Here is an 18757-nt window from a genome sequence, read left to right as displayed (position 1 = left end):
ACTCATGCCTGTAATCCTAGCTCCTCAGGAAGCTGAGATCTGAGTGTCATGGTTTGAAGCCAGTCTGGGAAGAAAAGTCAGTGAGACTCTTATCTCCAGTTAACCACCAGCAAACCAGAAGTGTGGTACTGTGGCTCAAAGTGCTAGAGCACTAGCCTTGAGTAAAAAAACCTCAAGGACAACACCCAGGCCCTGAGTTCAAGCCCCATGACTAACCAAAAAAGAAAAAAATGTACAGCCTATGCTGGATTCAGTCCTCAGCATTAAGAGGATAAAAGGGGGAAGGGAGTGGGAGGGAGAAAGGGGTCTGGGAAGTTGGCAGAGTGGTAGAGTGCTTGCCTCACATGCATGAGGCCCTGAGTTCCATTCCTCAGCACCACATAAGGAGAAAAAAGCCAGAAGTGGCACTGTGGTTCAAGTGGTAGAGCGCTAGCCTTGAGCTGAAGAGCTGAGGGACAGTGCCCAGGCCCAGAGTTCAGCCCCCATGATCGACAAATAAATAAATAAACAAACAAACAAATAAATTAGAGGGAGAAGGAAAGGAGGAAGCAAAGGAGAAGGAAGAGGAGGAGGAAGCAGCCCAATGTGTTTAAGACTTTCACCGTTATGACAAAACACTTGCTACAGCTTAAAAGAAGCAAAGGTTTATTTTGACTCATGGTTTCAGATGCTTCCATCTATGGCTGGCTGGCTTTATGGCTTTCAGGCCTGTGTCAAGGCCTGGATGGAGGAGCCTTTGCTGGCTGTGGTTATATGCAATGTTAAGCAGAGTGGCTTTGGGTAGAATGTCTCTGAGCAGAAGGAGCTAACCAGCAGATAAAGACGGGAAAGATGAGCTGAGTGCAGGAGAGGGTCTGTGAAAGAAACCATGCTTTCCATCTTTCCCTCTAGCAGCTGAAAGCATGGAAGAAGCCCATCTGGAAGGACAATAGGTTGCAGAGAGATAATCGAAGCAGAAAGAGAGATGTTGCCACAGTGACCTTCTGGGTCTAGCAGGGCCTGACATTCTTAATGATGTAAACCCAAAGTCACTTTGTTTTCTTAAGCTTGTTAGAGTTAGGTTTTGCCCACTTATAACCCAGTCCTGCCTAATCCATTTCCTTTTACTCACAATGACACGAGTGAGCCTCTGTTTCTTGTTATCAAATTATCTTGCCCTGATTCACAGTTTAGAACTTCTAAGAATGTTCCCTAGACTCCCTTTGGAAGAAATCAATGATACTCAACGGTTCTTTCCACCCTTCGGAGGTTTTTGCCATCCCCTCTGACTTGCTGGTTGTTCCTTGATAGCTGGTTAGATTCGGGGTTCCTGAACCTAATGGCTCTGCATTTCTAGGTTCTAATCAATACTTTCAGTCTATGTCCAACATTTCTTCAGATGAATAAGTCAAGAGCAGCCCCTTTGCCTTTGAGCTTGCCTGGACAGCACTGCCGCAGCATTCTTGGCCCTGTTGACTTATATTTAGTAAACCCTTGAGCACATGCTGCCTTCTTCTTATAGCTTGGCCCTTGACCAGAATATAATAGTGGTGATATGAGCTGGAGACCCATCTTTCTTGGGGCAGGTGAAAGAACATGGAAGAAGTAGAGGCAGAGGGAGGGAGGAAGAGAAAGAAAGAAAGAGTGGCTGGCATGTAACTCAGTGGCAAAGCACTTGTCTAACAACTACAACATCCTGGGTTCGATCTCTAGTACCAAAAAAGACAAAAAAAATTAGAGGAGAGAGAGACAGAGAGACAGAGAGATGGAGAAACAGAGAGAATAAAAATGAATGACTCATTCCCATGACTGAGAAAACACAATAAGCAATGGCTTTGGTGGTAGGAGATGTCCTGAGTTTAAGTTCCAGATTTACTATTCTATGAGCCTTCCTTTCTTTGTCTAAATGGACAAACAAGAACAACAACAACAACAACAAAACCCCCACGATGCTTGATATAGTGGTGCATACCTGTAATGCCAGCATCCGAAAGGCTGAGGCAGGAAAATGGAGAATTTAAAGCCAATCTGGGCTACATTGTCTTAAAAATGAAGGCAGGGGGTGGGAGGACAATAAGGAAACACACAAGAAGGCTTGTTGACTATAGTGGACTATAAATCTGAGAGGCCTGCTGTTGGAGGGTTGTGAAAGCTTCATTGAGAAAATCACTGAGGCAAGGGAAAAGATAGTTCAGGAAAGGGAAATGATTTGTGTCTGAAGACAAGCCCAAGAGCCTCTGTAACAAAACAAGGGAGATTAATTTGGGGTAGCTCAAGTGCAGAGTGCAGAAGGAGAATGGGAGCAGAATGAGGCAGAATGAGGCTCCTGAGGTTAGCTGGTGCCAGATTGTGCAGGACCTTGAGGGTCATTAAAGGCCTAGGTCATCCTGGAAGAAAAGGGAGCCCTTGAAGAGGCTGACATGGTCAGCCTGGCTTGTTAACGGCAGGTGGAGGAGGCGGAGGGCACGGAGGGCATTACTGAAAGCAGGAAGTGACTTACTTGGCTGAGTGAGAGATTGTGAGGGACTTGGGGAGAAGGCAACACAGTACCTTTGCACGCCAAGATAGACAGGGGGTAAGACTTCCCATTCTTTCCCACCTTCCCCACCTTCCCCCTCCCCTCCCCCACACACACAGGGCTTCAGCTGGGAACAGAAGCCCAATTTCTCAGGCTTCTGAGTCACCTCCTCAGGTTCATGGTTACCCAGAGGCCAAGTTAGTCTCTTCTGTCCTAATTGCTTCCTGCCAAGTGAGCCGCTCCCTCCCAGTGTCCTTGAGGAAATCCTTGTCAAAGCAATAGAGCATTTCAGAAGGAAACAGGAACCTCCAGCAAACCCTGCCCCGAACTTCTTGCATATACGCATACGCATATCACACACACACACACACACACACACACACACACACACACACACACACACACACACACACACACACACACACACACACACACACACACACACACACACACACACACGAACTCAGGGCCTGAGCACTGTTCCTGAAGTTTTCCCGAACTTCTTGCATATACGCATGTGACACACACACACACACACACACACACACACACACACACACACACACACACACACACACACACACACACGAACTCAGGGCCTGAGCACTGTTCCTGAAGTATTCCCGAACTTCTTGCATATACGCATACGCATATGACACACACACACACACACACACACACACACACACACACACACGAACTCAGGGCCTGAGCACTGTTCCTGAAGTTTTCCCGAACTTCTTGCATATACGCATGTGACACACACACACACACACACACACACACACACACACACACACACACACACACACACACACACACACACACACACACACACACACGAACTCAGGGCCTGAGCACTGTTCCTGAAGTTTTTTTGCTCAAGGCTAATACGCTACCACTTAAGCCACAGCTCCACTTCATTTTTGGAAGTTAATTGGAGATCAGAGTCTCTTGGACTTTCCTGCCTGGGCTGGCTTTGAGCTGTGATCCTCAAAACTTAGCCTTCTGAGTAGCTAGGATAACAGGTGTGAGCTACCATGCCTGGTGAGGTGCACTTTATCACTAACTCTTACTCTCAAGTTTGGGTCAATTTAGAGGATCTCAGGATTAGCAGTGGGTTCCTGTGGATTGAAACATTGTACTACAGTACTTGACCAGCCAGGCAAGATGGGGTTGAAAGTTACTTACTAAATTTACTATGCTGGGCTGTGGTTGTACAGAAGTAGGAGGTATATTTTGCTAATTAGTATGAAGAGGCTATCCACTACTTAGCCACATACTTATGGGGCTTCTCAGAAGGATGTGTTTTCCATCTGGGCAAAGGACAACATATGTACCCTGCTCCTAGCCTTCTTTCACACTGACCGTTGGCTGCTGACTTGAGCTCTTGGGATGCCCCCCTCCCTCCCTCCCTCCCTCCCTCCCTCTCTCTCTCTCTCTCTCTCTCTCTCTCTCTCTCTCTCTCTCTCTCTCTCTCTCTCTCTCTCTCTCTCCCTCTCTCTCTTTTGTTGGTCATGGGGCTTGAACTCTGGGCCTGAATGCTGTCCCTCAGCTCTTCAGCTCAAGGCTAGTGCTCTACCACTTGAGCTACAGCACCACTTCTGGTTTTCTGGTGGTTTATTGGAGATAAGAGTTTCATGGACTTTCCTGCCCAGTCTGGCTTTGAACCACAATCCTCAGATCTCAGCCTCCTGAGTAGCTAGGATTACAGGCGTGAGCCACCGGCGCCCGGCTGATGCTTTTCTCTTGAAAGAGAAGGCATAAAGTCCCAGCAGGTGCCCGGTTAGCTTCCTTCTGGAGAAAGTGTGCTGATCACAGGCTGCACATATCATTGTCTGATCTGGACTCAGATTGTTTCCACACCACCACCCCCCTCCCGCCCCTGCACCATACTAAACCTTGAACTCAGCATTTCACTCTTTCCTAGTTAATTCACTCGTGACTATCATGACTAGTGCTCTACCACTCAAGCCACACCTCTACTTCCAGCTTTTTGCTGGTTAATTGGAGATATGCATCTCTCAGATTTTTCTTTCCTGGTTGGCTTCAAACCTTAATCCTCAGATCTATCTCAGGTATGAGCCACTGGTGCTCAGCATTGCCTTAAGATCACTATATTAAGGAAAGACACCAACCTAGCTCCCTTTGGCCCCTGAAAATAAGTTAAACCAAGTAGGTCCTTTGTCTCAGGAATTGGAACTAAGAACCATGTCTGGTGATGCACACTCATCCTAGCACTCAGGAGGTTAAGGTAGGAGGATCCTAAGTTAAAGGCCAGTCTGGGCTGTATGGGAAAACCTTGTCTCAGGAGAGGAGTAAAAGAAGGAAAAAGAGGGGCTGGGAATGTGGCTTAGTGGTAGAGTGTTTGCCTAGCATGCAGGAAGCCCTGGGTTCAACTCCTCAGTACCACATAAACAGAAAAAGCCAGAAGTGGTGCTGTGGCTCAAGTGGTAGAGCACTAGCCTTGAGCAAAAGAAGCTCAGGGACAGTGAGCAGGTCCTGAGTTTCAAGCTCCAGGACTGGTTAAAAAAAAGGAGGAGGAGGAGGAGGAGGAGGAAGAAGATGAGAGAGATGAGACAGAGGGGAGATGCCAGTCACTGATGCATCTTGATGCAGAGTTGGAGGGATAGCCACCTTATTCAGTGAGAACAAGGAGTCTGAAGGTGGGGAGGAAGTGGAACTGTGGCTCTATGGCAAAAAACCAGCCTTGAGTGGGAAAAGCCAAACGAGAGGACCTGAGTTCAAGACCCAGTGCCAGCACCAGCATGCACGTGCACGCACATGTGTGTACGTGCACGCAAACACACACACACACACACACACACACACACACACACACACACACACACACACACACACACACACACACACACACACACACACACACACACACACACACACAGGGACCAGGAAAAAGAGCCCATCCTGTCCTGTGGGCCCAGATGTGAGAAGGGAGAGGCTTAATTCCAGTTATTGAAGCTCAATCATTTTTTAGTTTCTGTCCCTTGTGATTTACTCTCTTTAACTAGATTTGGTTCCTGCATGTGACCAGAGTCTCTGCCAGAACAAGGACCTTGGCTGAAAGGTTCCTGAGATGCCCCTGGGGCTCTTCTCCCTTTCTCCTCCCCAGCCCTAGCCCAGATGAGGGAAGAGCAGGAGTCCACGGCACAGTCACACCTTTTATTCATTGTCAGTGGGAAAAATAAACCACACCACACAGCACAGGGTTGAACAGTGAGGACAGTCACTGTGGGCACAGCCAGAAGCAGCATGTCTAGAGGGGATGGGAGGCTACCCTGGGGAACTCATGGTGAATCAGATACCTCCTCTGCCATCCAGCCCCTCTCCCTCCCCAAGCTGCTTAGAAGGCCCTGGGGCTGGCCAGCCTCCACCAAGCAGAAATGAATCCCAGGAGTCCCCACCTTGCCTCCACAATCTGGCAAAGATAAAAAGAAAACAACATTTCAGAAAGAAAAGTCTCATATTTTTCTGAGGCTTTTAAATTGACACTGTGAATTATTTCTTTCTTTAAGAACAATGAATAAAAGATGTAAGAAATGAATTCTTGTTCCCCCTACAGGGAACACTAAAGTCAACACAAAGCCTCACCCAGGGTGGATCTTCAGGAAATAGTTGTTGCTTTAATAACTTTTTGTGTAAAAATATTTACAGTGTCAGCTTGCTCTCCTGCCTAGGAAGACCAGCTTCTTCCCTTCTGATCTCTTTCATTTTTTCCTCCTATCCCACCCCTACCTTCTCTCTCTACAGCAGGATGAATTTCCACCTCTAGGGACTCTGTCTTAATTGCCAAGGGAAAAAAAGGATTTGATCCCTTTGCTTATGAATTTACTTCTTCTTAATTTTTGATTTAAAGGTAAGTTAAATAAGCTCTACTATAGCTCTGAGGACTGCAATAGCTCTTGAAGTAGCCTATGCTGATTATTTTTAGAAATAAGAAATAAGAAGCTTCTTAGCCCAAAAGGATGAATGAGGGAAGAATATGTCAGAAGGCAGAGTCTAGAGCCTTACAAACCAGAGATGCTATAAGAAGATACTGGATTTCAAAGATGTCAATGATTCAACTGTCTGTATATTTGTGTGTGTGTGTGTGTGTGTGTGTGTGGTGTAAGTCATGCATAAATCTGTACTAACAGTGTTTTTAAGTCTGGGGCAAGGTAGGAGGCATGTCTTTCTTCTCCAGGTGAAGCCAGTGCTCTACCAAATGGACTCCTAAGCCAATACTCCTTGGGACACTCAGGAGAATGTGGGAGCAAAACTGGTGGCTCTTTTCATCAGGAAAAATGAAGCCCCAGTTCCTGGTCTGGCAATATGTGTTTGTTCTGCTGGGCTGAGCATGGCATGAGACCCTTTGCCTGACCAGCAAATCTCACCCCTGGATATATCCAAAAACTGGAATGGTCAGACATGCTTTCCTAGACAGGGTTTACTTGCTGGCTTGTAAAGATCTAGTTCTCTTAGGGGAAAAAAATGGTGGTAAAGACAGTGAAAGATCCTTCTGGGTTCTCAATCAGATCCAGGGTACTGCTCCCAGGAGAGCATTGACCCATTAGCAGAACTGTCTAGAAGCAGAAAACAGGATGCTTGAAAATGTAGGGACTTTACCTAAGCTCCTCCTCCTGTATGGAAGACCATAGCCTCACGTACTTCTCAGCAGGATATTTCAAAAGGCAAAAGCCAACTTGGCTTGTCCCACAGTCAACCTCAGCACAAATCAAACACAAAATGAGCAGAGCAAAGAAGGATTTCCCTTCTCTTATTCTCTTAAAGAGCCTTGGGTTCAAGTCTTGGCATTGTCCCACCTCCTGGCTGTGTACTCTTGCACAAGGGATTCCATCTCTCTGAACCTCAAGATCCAAGTCAAGAGAAAAGGCATGAAAACTCCATCTCCCAGAGCTGTGAAGACAGACTAAGATGGAATAGATGGCAAGCCATTGAAAGCCAAGGAATTCTGTGTGATTGTACATTAGGCAAGATTCAATCTTTATGGGAAAGGAGCCCCACTTGGTGAAAAGCCTTCCATCAGAAGGTCCAGGTCCCAGCTGAGCCAGGATGTGGAACACTTATGGATGCTAACTGTGGTGCTGACTGATAGCACATGACATGCCTTGCCTAAGAGCAATGGAACATCCTACAAAGCATGGATAAATGCCTGCTGGTTACTGCCTGAGAATGTGAACTCTCCAGCCTCACCGTGTGTCTTGGTCACAGGCAGGACAGGCCACATGAAAGATGGTCCAATAGAGCTTGGGACCAGAGGATCTGCGGAGAGGTAGGACAGGTGAGCATTTAAGCACTAAGTGGCAAACAGCATCTCTCTTCTGCAGATGCCATTCCCACTGCTTTGCAATCATTCCCTTACTCTTACCCTGGGCCGACAGCACCTAGATACAAGACTGTGTGCACTTGCACTTGCAAAGGAAGTCAACTGTCACTGCACATCAACGCTATTTTTTAAATCACAAGTACAGAAGAAAAAGGAAAATGAATGACTTAAAGAAGCAAGATCCCGCCCCTCCCCGACCCCCCGCCCAGCAGTCAGAGCATGCAGCTGTATAGCTCAGATCCCAAATCAAAAAGCAATGCTTAGAGAGTAATATATAGGATTGCAGGGGGCTTTAACAAAAGCCTTTTAAATGGACATGCCCAGTACATTCTTAGGGATTGGTCCAACAAATGCAGCCTGAAAGCCTAAACAGTGGTCCTGGCCTGGTGATCCTTTTCTTCTAGCTCCTTCTGCATCTGAAGCAGTGAAAGAACAAGTCTATCCCTGAAACTAAACAATGCACAGAAACAAATCACCAAGCCCACCAAGATGGGCTTGTCTCACTCTTGGCAAACCTGTTGTTTCTGCCTCTGAAGTTTGTTATCTGACCTGAGTAAGTGCAATATAGAGAGTTGCTTGCTGAATTGAAGAAGATAATAAATGACAGAAGCAGCAGAAGCAGCAAAAACTGCTAATGGTGTCAGCTCAGGACTTAGCCTGACAAGAAAAAAGGAGATATCTGTTAAGCCTGGTGAGATTTTTTTCCCCTTTGGATCCCAGCTTTCCCCCCTCCCCCCGATAATTAGCATTTAATCCTTTTTTTTAAAAAATAAGAAACCAAGTGATAAAGAGAAAATTTTAATCTAATAAAATGACTTTAGCTCTTTTAGAGGGTGCTAAAAAAATAAGTATTACATAAAATTGCTTTCCCTCCCCCCCTAAAACTTCCACTCACACAACACCTAAACTTCCAAGTGCATTTCATTTCATTTTCCTTCAGCTGGACAAAGCAACAGCGACCTGAACCAGCCAGCCTGACAATACCCTCTCTTCAGCTGCGCTGACAGCCCTGTTGAGACCCACTGGAAGTTGTCCTATTACGTCCATGAACTTCCACCAGGCACAGTATGTAGCTTGTAAAATGACCATGTTCTTACCACCTTGAAGGTGCCTGGCATCGAACAAGTGTTCAAAAATCCTTAGCTGAAGAAAGGAATGAATAATTGCTCCAAAGGCTGGGTCCAGAGAGGCCAGGTAGAGTGGAAGGGGCAGGGCACAGACCACCTAAAAGAGATCGGAGTCCTTAGGAGAGGACAGACCGGATTTGGTTCTTTGACTGGAACCTATGGAACCACAGAAGCATGATCAAGAGCATTTCAAACCTAGACTCTAGCCCTCTCCTCCTTAACCCTACTTCTTGGGGCGAAAGCCAACTCCCCTATATCCGACAGGTGTTGGTTTGGAGGTCAAGATTGAGGGGTAGGGTGAGATGACAGGCTAGCTGATGACCTGTCTCTTTTGTGGGTTGAGGTGGTCCCTCATGGAACTTGACTGTAGGGAGTAAGGCAAAGAAGGGGATGGGCTAGAGAATGAGGCTGGAGTGCCCCTCCTTCTGGGGAAAGGCCAACCAGAGAGGGCATCAGGTTGGGAAGTGACCATGCCCCTCCTGGCCAGGGGCCCTGCCCCTCACCAGCTTCTACTTCTGCATGTCACATTGCAGCAGCAATACAATGGATGGGTCACTTTTGGCTGCCTCCTTGAATTCCTCCAGGGTAATCTGGTCATCCTTGTCCTGATCCATCTTCTTAAAGATCTTGTCCACACGCTGCTGGGGTGTGAGCCCATCCTGGTTCATGCGCATCATGATCACGGTACCCACCATCTTGTAGATAGCCTGGTGGGGCAAGGAAGTGGGGTGTGAGCAAAAGGCAGTGGATAAAAAGATCTGGGGTGGGAGGAATACCAGGAGGTGGTGAGGATACTGGAAGGTGATATATGGTAATTAAGACTGGCTATTTAATGAGCGCATTGAATTAATCAAGTCTCAAGCCCAAGTCTTCACTCCTTGCCTTCTCTTCCTCTGGCATTCCCTCTCAATAAGCAACAACTTCATTCTGCTATTGTTCTGACTGAAACCTCATGTCATTTGCGGGGAGGGGTTATCTCACTATGTATACAGTCCAGGCTAGCTTAGAATGCCCCATGCTCTGGTCTCAACCTCCCAAGTGCTGAGATTACAGATAGGCACCACCATGGCCTATTCTCTTGCCATTCTTGTCTCCCCCACCATCTTACCATCCACTTATCAGCTTTAACTTTGCAGTAGATCCCATAGCCACCTGCTTCCTACCACTTCAATAGCTTATTCACTATCGCAGCCTCTACCAGCTTTGACCTGCACTGTGATGTAAGTTTCCTCACTGGTCCTCCTGCATCTGCAGTGCTCCCTCCCTGCAGTCATCTATTCATACCCAGATAAGTTCAAAGCCTCCTCCCCAGGCTGAGATGCTGAGTGATGGGGCTCCTGGCTCCCTACCAAACCAGGTTGGGGACACTCTCTTCTATTCCCCTTGCCTTAGGGCCCTCCTTGAACCCTGCAAACTCAATCTCCAGCATTTATGCGTCCTCTAATCGCATCTAGGGTTAGCTCCCTCACCTTATTAAAGCTGATCCTCATTTCCACCTTATATAAAATTATTTTTCCTCCATCACTCACTCTCCCCTCCCCTCATTTATTTTTCTATTGCCTGCCAAGGCATGGGATTATTTCTTTCTCAGAAAGAATGATGAAAGCAGGAACTTTAAACAATGTCCTACACATCAAAGTCAACACTTGCCTTTTCTTTTCCTTTCATCCCTTTCTCTCTCTCTCTCTCTCTCTCTCTCTCTCTCTCTCTCTCTCTCTCTCTCTCTCTCTCTCATCTGTGTGTTTGTGTGTGTGTGTGTGTGTGTGTGTGTGTGTGTGTGTGTGTGTGTATGTGTGTGTGTTCTAGTACTGAGGCTTGAACTCAGGGCCTGGGCACTATCCCTTAGCTTTTTTCTCAAGGCTGTCCCTCTACCACTTGAGCCACACCTCTATTTCTAGCTTTTTGCTGGTTAGAGATAACCCTCACAGACTTTTCTGCCTTGGCTGTTTTTGAACTCTGATCCTTTATATCTCAGCCTCCTAAGTAGCTAGGATTACAGGCATGAGCCACTGGTGTCTGGCCAATACTTATTTCTAGAGTTTCCTGAACTGGTACACTTGGGCTCTGGAATCAGCTCCCTTGATTTAAATCAACCTCTACTTCTTATCCTTTCCTCATCTGAGAAATAGGGTTTTTGACCGTGTCTACCCCAGGGGAAAAACACTGAGCAGTGGGCCTGCATTTGGATCCTAGGAGCTGGTGTATGGGGAAGAGCTCAGGAGCAGCCAGGAGGCTCCCAGAATCCCAGGGGACAGGGGCAGCCACCATGTCCTGGCAGGCCCCGATTCCTACCGCACCTCAATGATCTCCAGCATCTCCAGGCGCGTGATGCGCCCGTCCCCATCCAGGTCGTACATCTCAAAAGCCCAGTTAAGTTTCTGCTCGAAGCTGCCCCGGGAGGTGACAGACAGGGCACAGATGAACTCCCGGAAGTCGATGGTGCCATCTCCATTCTTGTCGAAGGTGCGGAAGGCGTGCTGGGCAAACTTGGAGGCATCGCCGTAGGGGAAGAACTGAGGCAAGCATGGGCAGTTGGGGTGAAGCTGCAACCTCACCACCCCCCTCATCCTCCTGCAGTGCCTCCGCCTCCCTGTCCCATGGTGGCATCTGGATACCCCAGGACCCTGCTGCGCACCTTGATGTACAGCTGCTGGAACTCCTCGAGGTTGAGGATGCCGCTGGGGCAGTCCTTCAGGAAGCCCTTATACCACTGCTTCAGCTCCTGCTCGCTGAACTCCGTGTTCTGAACCAGGTCCTCCAGCACCTCAGGGGCCAGCTTGCTATTGGTCTTCCCCATTGCAGGGCCTGGAGACAGGGAGCTCCCTCAACAAGGCCCAGAGCAAATTCCTGTCTCAATAGTGGTTCCCCAAGTCCCCCTCTTCCCCTTCCTCCACCTCTCCTAGTGAGCTGATGCTCACATCACCAGAATCCCTCCTTCCAGATCTCCTCTTCTGGGTTCCCACCCAGACAAGACTCTCCACTGCTAAGCAGGGCACTTTTTCCCTCACCCACCTCCTTCCACAGAAATCAGCCTTGCCTCTCCCCATACATAAGACAGTCCATCCCTTCTCAAGACACTCCCCCAAAACAGGGCCTCTCCTCACAACATCCTGCTGCCCAGAACAGACCCCCTCCTCACAGGAGATGATGCCCAGCACCCTCTCGGTGACTAGTGCTGCAGCATACCCCTTCATCCTCTTCTCTCCTCTACTTTCCTCAGGTCCTACAATTCTACACTCAGCCCCCTCCTTCCTAGCTAGGCTCTACTCATACCAGGAACCGGAGGCAGAAGGTTCCTCAGGCATTCCTAAGATACTGTCTCTCAAGTTCTTTCAAGGCTTTCCAGGGCTGCTCCAGCAGGAAGCTCTCCTTTATCTAAGTAGAAATCTTAACCTGGAGCACTGATGACCCTGATTACATTCTGCTTTTCATTAACTCATTAACTCCCTGAGCATCTATTGAGGCCCACTATAAGTGTGTTTGCTAGGGGTGACGATAAAGTTAATACAAGCCAATACAATAACTCATCTTTGGTCCCAGGCAGAGGACTGACTACAAAGGGCCTTCCACCCAGGCCAAGGAGATCGGACTTCACCCATAGGAACAGAACCTCCAGGTTCTGTTCAAAGCAAGGGCTTTGATGCTAGAGTTCATTCCACTACACTTACAAAGTGCTTACAGGATCTGGGTGCTGGGATTATTTCTTTGGCTACTTGGAAAGGAGGAAGTGGGTAAAATAGTGAGGGGCTGCTAAATGTTTCAGTTGCCAGGTGATCCTGTTCAGACTGGGTTGTGGATGGACTAGGCATTAGGAGAGGGCACTGGCAGAACTTGATGACTAGATCTAGGGGTAAGAGTGGCATAGGAGTCCAGATAGATGTCCTGATTTGGGCCTGAGTGGATGGAGGTGGTGTTATTGAAAAGGAGGCTTGGGGGCTGGGAAGGTGGCTCAGTGATAGAGCGCTTGCCTTGCATGCCTGAGGCCCTGGGTTCGATTCCTCAGCACCACATAAGAAAAAAGCCAGAAGTGGCACTGTGGCTCAAGTGAGAGCGCTAGCCTTGAGCTGAAGAGCTGAGGGACAGCACCCAGGCCCAGAGTTCAGGCCCCACGACCGGACCCCCCCCCAAAAAAAAAGAAGAAAAGGAGGCTTGGGAGAAGATCACCATTACTGGAATGGGAGCCTACCAAGTGGCCTTTGCCAGAAGAAACATTTTCTGAAGGTGGTACTGGCTAGAAAGACAAGAGGCTGGATGGACACTCTTACTTGCCCCCACAGAGTTTGATTTTCCAGGACACCTGGGAGGTGTCTTTGATTGACCCTAGGCCAGTGGTGGCCACTAATCTTTATTACTGGCAACACCCTAAACCACGTGATTTGGGGTTGCTTGTTTCCATGTGCCTTAAGCTAAGTACAGGATATTGTATATCCCTGAGTCTTTCGTTCCTCCACAGGGCCTTGAGGAAGATCATGGAACTGTGCACTCAGACAATCAGGAATTTGATCCTCTTGCGAGAAGCCAGGGAGAGAGAAATACACCACCTTCAAGGACCTGGGGAAGAGGCAGGAGATAGGGTGTATCCCAGCTAGCCCCTCCCCAAGCCCAAGATTCTGTAGGCCCCGGGTATCTGCAAGGAAGCAGCAGAAGCGGGAGGCAGAGGTGGCTGATGGGGGAAGGCAGAGCCTCTCCTGCAGTGTCTTTTGTGGGATGTGCCTGCGTGTCTGCATGAAGGGCTGGGTCTGTGTGTGGGAGGGTGTCAGAGTGTGAGGCTGCAAATCTGTCAGCATGCACACGTCTGTGTGTGTCGTGGTGTCTGTGTGGCCCTCTCTTTTTACCCCCGTTCTCCTCCCTGCCCTACTCTGTCTTCCTCACACTTTGTTTCCTGGGGCCTTCACCTGTTACCGGTCCCTATTTGGTCCCAGCCCCCTCCACTTTCTCCTTATCTCCATTATTGCTCTTAGTAACAAGGTCAAAGTCAGCAGTGCCCTTGGAGCATATTATTTTAGTGAAAACTGAAGTGGAAAGAAAGGAGAACAGTGGCTTGGAGGTACCCAGAAGGTCAGTAGAGGGGTCCTGATAATCACCAGGGTGAATCTCCGCCGCCTGCCTAGACAATCCTCTACACATCATGGCTACATTTTTTTAAACTGTTATGTTCAGCCCTGATGGCTGGTGATTGATTTATTTTGGTGTCGGTCCTGAGGCTTGAACTCAGGGTCAGGGTGCTGTCCCTGGGCTTTTGTGTTCAAAGCTAGCACTTTACCACTTGAGCCACAGCTCCACCCATGGCTACTCTTGCTTAGAAAAGTCTCTCTCCACCCACACCTGCCTGCTGGGAAAAAATAACTCTGATCTTCCTTTGGCCTTTGTGGGACCATTTTACTTGAGTACCAAGCCACGGTCTCTGATGCGTGTGCCCAGTGGCACCTCTAAATAAGCATGTGAGCAGCTAGGCTCACCCTCAACCTGGGACAATTTGCCTCCAACACCCCTTCATCTTCTCCCTCATCCCAGGAGCTGGACATATACATGTTCTTTTCCTTTTTCACTGTCCAAGTCCAACTTGCCATTGAATCCTGTAGTTTCTGTTGACAAATTCCTAGAACCTACACTATGTTTGTGGCCAAGGCACAGCTAGAGGGGCTGAAATCAAGGCAGGCCCAGGCCTATGGGGCTCATCTCCTTCACAGGAAGTGCCTTTCTTCTGATTCCTCTATTCCAAGGGGATTTATCCCTGCCCCTATTCCTGTCAACTACAGTGTTGGGTAGAGATGGTCATACTTGTCAGCCACCTGAAACTCCAGAATATTCTAGAATCTGATCTGAAGGTGCTATCTATCTAGTCTAGTCTAACTTCTCACTGCTCTCCTCATGGATACCTGTTCCTCCTCTCGAGTCAGTCTTCTCACAGTCAGAATGCACCTCACCTACCTGCTCAGCTAGTTTCCTTTCCTGCCCATTCCTTCTCTTCTGGTTGCTTATAATCAGTCTGATTAGTTAGCCAAGCAGCACAGCTCAAAACTTTGGGCACAGTTAAACCACATGGAACTCCCAAAATACATAGTTCTCTGACCCTCACTTGTTGTTCTAGGATTCCAGCAGAGGCCTTTTCATTCAACCTCTGCCAGAGCCAGGGGTTCTCTAACTCTTTTTGCTCAATGGCAAAAGGAGCTTTCTTCTCCTAACAAGGCCCAGACTGCTTTCAAACATGTGGATAGTGAGAAAAGTGCTTGTGCCATTGTTTCTGAGTCTGCCCACTGGCTCCTTCTCTCCTTGGTGCCAGCACAGGAGCATCCTGCAGAAAGCCACAGTCAGAGCCTAGAACTCGGCCATGTTCAGTGAATGTCTCAAAGATTCCGTGTGAGGAGCAGTGTCTGCCCCCCCCCCCACACACACTTTGCTTTGTTTATCTGTGCTTCCTTTCTATCACAACCACTTCACAGACAATGGAATCAAGAGCCAGGGAAAGAAAGAGTTCACCCAAGGTCAACTAGAGTCCAGCAGCAACAAAAGGAAGGCCAGAATGTAGCTGGGGGCATGTTCTGTTGAAGTAGTAGCCTCTGGAGGGCTGTCCTCCCGCTGAGAAGGAGCTGACATTATACCATGCACAAAACCTCTGCTCTCTCTGCTCAAGGGGGTTTTCTAGAAGGTGCAAGGCTGTGGGCTTTGAGTGGAGAGGTAGCAGTGAGGGTGGGAGGGACTGAAAAAGGCAATAATCCCACACTCTCGCCCAGCTTCGGAGGAACTGGTGCTGAGGCAGTTGCCATGGTGACAACAGCTCCCTGGTCAAGAGATTTTCTTTTTCCTCTCCTCCCTTTGCTCTTCTCCAAGCAGCAGAAATAACAACCAGATCTTCTCCCCATCTTTAATGAGAGCAGGGTTGACAAAAGGTGAGCCCTGTTGACCACCTCTAACTTGGAGCATCTATACCAGGGTGGGTTGGTGGTCTAGGAGAGATGCCTAAGAACAGGAGCCTGAAGGAGGGGTGGCCTGTATCAAGGCCTGGATAAGAAGCAATGTTTCTTCACTGTGGGCTGAAACTCCCCTGGAGCCCCACTCTGAAATGTCCTAAAAGTTCAGAGCTCTGTCTTCCCATAAGCATTCAACCAGTGAGTGTGTCTGTATCGGAAGGCTGTGCATGACCATTTCATCCAGTTCTATACCATCCTGTCCAGCTCTCTTCCCCATTCACGAGGAACCAGAGAAGGAAAAGATGTGGCCAAAGCCAAATAGCCTCGGAGACAAAGATAAGATTTTCACCCACTTCTGTTTCCAGGCTTAGGCCACCTTAGAGAAAAGAACTATACTGTCCACATGGAGCTTTAGTACAATTCAGGGAGGAACAGCAGGAAGATGGGAGAGAGGGAGCAACTGGCACAAGAAGGTCAGAACAGTAAGGGTTAAAAGAGGTGGACTGGTGCTTTAGCAGTAAGAAGTGAAGGGGGGAGGAAGTAGGTGTGGAGGCTGGAACCTTGATAGCCACTAACAGGGTACATAGGTGGTCTGCTGGCTAGTTCCTGCTTTATCCTCTAGTCAGTACAAAAAGAGACCAAATTTGGGGTTCTGCCTAGCTGTGGGGTGTCTATGAGTTGAAATCTTTCAGTGGGAGGGGGGCTGTCATCCATCCCTCAGGTATGCTCTGAGTGTCAGCTTGAGGTGTGGGAAGTGGAGACAATGAAGTAGGACTGTCTTTGGAGGCCAAGGTCCCCTGTCCTGCCAACTGCTGGGGTGGGTGTGGGTTATCTGGGTGGGAGGATGCCTTGGCTGAGACTACCCATCTCCAAAGGCAACAGGAGGGAGGGGGAGTGATGTCTCCTCTAGCTCCAGCGGGCACTGTACCCTCAGGGGCGGGGGGGGGGGGTGGGCGGGAGGAGAGCGTTGGTTGTTCTTACCTGTGTTGAGGCTAAGAAGGGGATTGTACCTTCTTCCCTGGACTTGGGGACCCTACCTGAAGTGGATGAAAACCCTGCCCAGGGACGGGGCCTCCAGATCCTGCTGTCTAGGACAGACCCAGAGTGGGGGGGAATGATGGAGCAAGGGCTAGGAGCTAAGGATGGGAAGTGGGGGGGGGGCGGGAGAGGGGACCTGGGTTCCGCCCTGCTGGGTTGCTCTTAGGATCCAGCCCCACCCGCGTTACCTGAGGCCGCTGGCCGGTTGCTGGACGGCTCCGAGCCTCGGCAGACCGCGGGGATGGAGCTGGCTCGCGGGCGGGAGGCTGTGCTCTACAAGGTCCGCGCCTGAGACGCCTCCCAGCTCTTGTATCACTATGTGCCTCTCACAGGCGACCGATTTGCATGAGCCCCGCCCCATCGCAGGGAGTTTGCTGTGGATTGGCTCCTCTGGGGCTGAGTGGCAGGCGCGCTTTCAGGTGGGGATGGGGCGGCCAGTGAGGCCCAGCCACAGGGGTGCTTCCCGCCCACCCTCCTAACCCTCCCGGAGTCTCCTGGACGTGGGGAGGACTGTCCCTCCCCACCCCCTCATCTTTCCCCCCAACTCTGAGACTCAGAGCTCCGGCCATGGTCTGGGGCAAAAAGTACCGATGACTGAAGTGGATTCACAAAAACAATCGCACCGTTACTATAGAAACGGAAGAACCACCGCCGAATCTCTAAGCCTTCCTTTCCTGGGTCCCAGCGGCGGTGGAGGAGGAAGAGGGGATGACTCACCACACGAGACCCCTGCACACCCATATCCCACCCGAAACTGGAGGGGGGGTGGCAGGGAGCTGCCGAGCGGGAGGGCGGGGGTGGGGTGGTCCACAGCTCGCGCGCGACAGCACCGGCCCACCCGCTTTCGCGTGCGCACAAGGCACAGCACCCCACCCCGACCTACCCACCCCCCACCTCGACCTACCCCGCGCTAGGTGTGGGCTCCCTCCAGCCCACACCTCCAGATGCCTTCTCAGGCAGACCCTGCCCTTCCTTCTCTAGGATCCCCAGTAGGCCTTTGGGGTTCTACCCACCCCCGGACCCCTCCATTTCCCATCCTCTCGCGTGGATGTCTCCTAGAGGGAGCTGGTCCCCAGCCGCAGCCAGACTCCAGCCTCGGATGTTGACACAAACCCGAGGCGGTTTACACTGAGCGGGTCTGGAAGGTTTCAGGGCCCCTGGAACACCTCCTCTAGGCAACTTGGGGTCTCCCCTAAGCCCTGCCCAGCCGCCAGGGCTGGGGTGGTGTCTGAGGGCTCCCAACCCAAGGCGATGATGGTAAGGGGAGTTTTAGGCCAAACTCTGGTGAAAGTGGAGCAGACGCCCCAGGATAGGCGGGGGGGGGGGGGGGGGGGGGGGGAGGGGCGGGGTACCTGCAGATTGGTCCAATGGAATCAAGGATGCTGTAGAGCAGCGTAGGATTGGGCAGGGCCTTGGCTGTTAGAGATCAGCCCTGTTACCCAGGAAGGCCTGGCCTGGAAATCTGGTCCCAGAAACTCCTTGGAAAGCACACAGTGGTTGTCCCTCTTCTTTATGAACCCATCCCATTTTTCCTTGAACCCATTTTGCTGTTCCATTTTCCTTCCTGGTGACAAGGTATGTCTCCCCTTTGGGATCCTATCAGGGGATGACCCGTGGCACCCACCATTCCAGATGGGAAGCACATCCCTGACATTTTTTTTTTTTTTTTGGGTCCGGTTGTGGGGCCTGAACTCTGGGTCTGGGCACTGTCCCTCAGCTCTTCAGCTCAGGGCTAGCTCTCTACCACTTGAGTTACAGCACCACTTCCAGCTTTTTTTTTTTTTTTTTTTTTTGCTTATGTGGTGCTGAGGAATCGAACCCAGGGCCTCAGGCATGC

General features: G+C 49.7%; 1 protein-coding gene across 4 annotated transcripts; it reads right to left on the bottom strand.

The window, feature by feature from the left end:
- Nucleotides 1-5666: 5666 nt before the first annotated feature.
- LOC138837856 (hippocalcin-like protein 4) lies at nucleotides 5667-17219 on the bottom strand. 4 transcript variants are annotated; one of them, XM_070036873.1, is made up of 5 exons: nucleotides 17109-17219; nucleotides 11607-11776; nucleotides 11269-11484; nucleotides 9475-9678; nucleotides 5667-9068 (listed from the first exon to the last, which is right to left on the bottom strand). In XM_070036873.1, the coding sequence occupies exons 2-4, from the start codon at nucleotides 11766-11768 to the stop codon at nucleotides 9481-9483; spliced, it is 576 nt and encodes a 191-aa protein (XP_069892974.1). In that variant the 5' UTR covers nucleotides 11769-11776; nucleotides 17109-17219; the 3' UTR covers nucleotides 5667-9068; nucleotides 9475-9480. The 4 variants fall into 4 exon arrangements, with proteins under 4 accessions (XP_069892974.1, XP_069892973.1, XP_069892971.1 ...); XM_070036872.1 differs by having other exon boundaries at nucleotides 5667-9678; nucleotides 11607-11794; XM_070036870.1 differs by having other exon boundaries at nucleotides 5667-9678.
- Nucleotides 17220-18757: the final 1538 nt, after the last annotated feature.

The sequence above is a fragment of the Dipodomys merriami genome, unplaced genomic scaffold (assembly GCF_024711535.1).
Source record: "Dipodomys merriami isolate MVZ:Mamm:240054 unplaced genomic scaffold, mDipMer1.0.p SCAF_277, whole genome shotgun sequence".
NCBI lineage: Eukaryota > Metazoa > Chordata > Mammalia > Rodentia > Heteromyidae > Dipodomys > Dipodomys merriami.
The sequence above is the reverse complement of the archived record's forward strand: the minus strand, read 5'-3'. Positions and strand labels throughout refer to the sequence as shown.

What these genes read in the sequence shown, in the direction of transcription:
- LOC138837856 (XM_070036872.1), bottom strand. Translation starts at nt 11,768, where the DNA reads ATGGGGAAGACCAATAGCAAGCTGGCCCCTGAGGTGCTGGAGGACCTG. An exon ending in TCCAGCAGCTGTACATCAAG is followed by an intron (nt 11,485 to 11,606) that starts GTGCGCAGCAGG and finishes TGCTTGCCTCAG; the next exon opens with TTCTTCCCCTACGGCGATGC. An exon ending in AGATGCTGGAGATCATTGAG is followed by an intron (nt 9,679 to 11,268) that starts GTGCGGTAGGAA and finishes TTGCCCCACCAG; the next exon opens with GCTATCTACAAGATGGTGGG.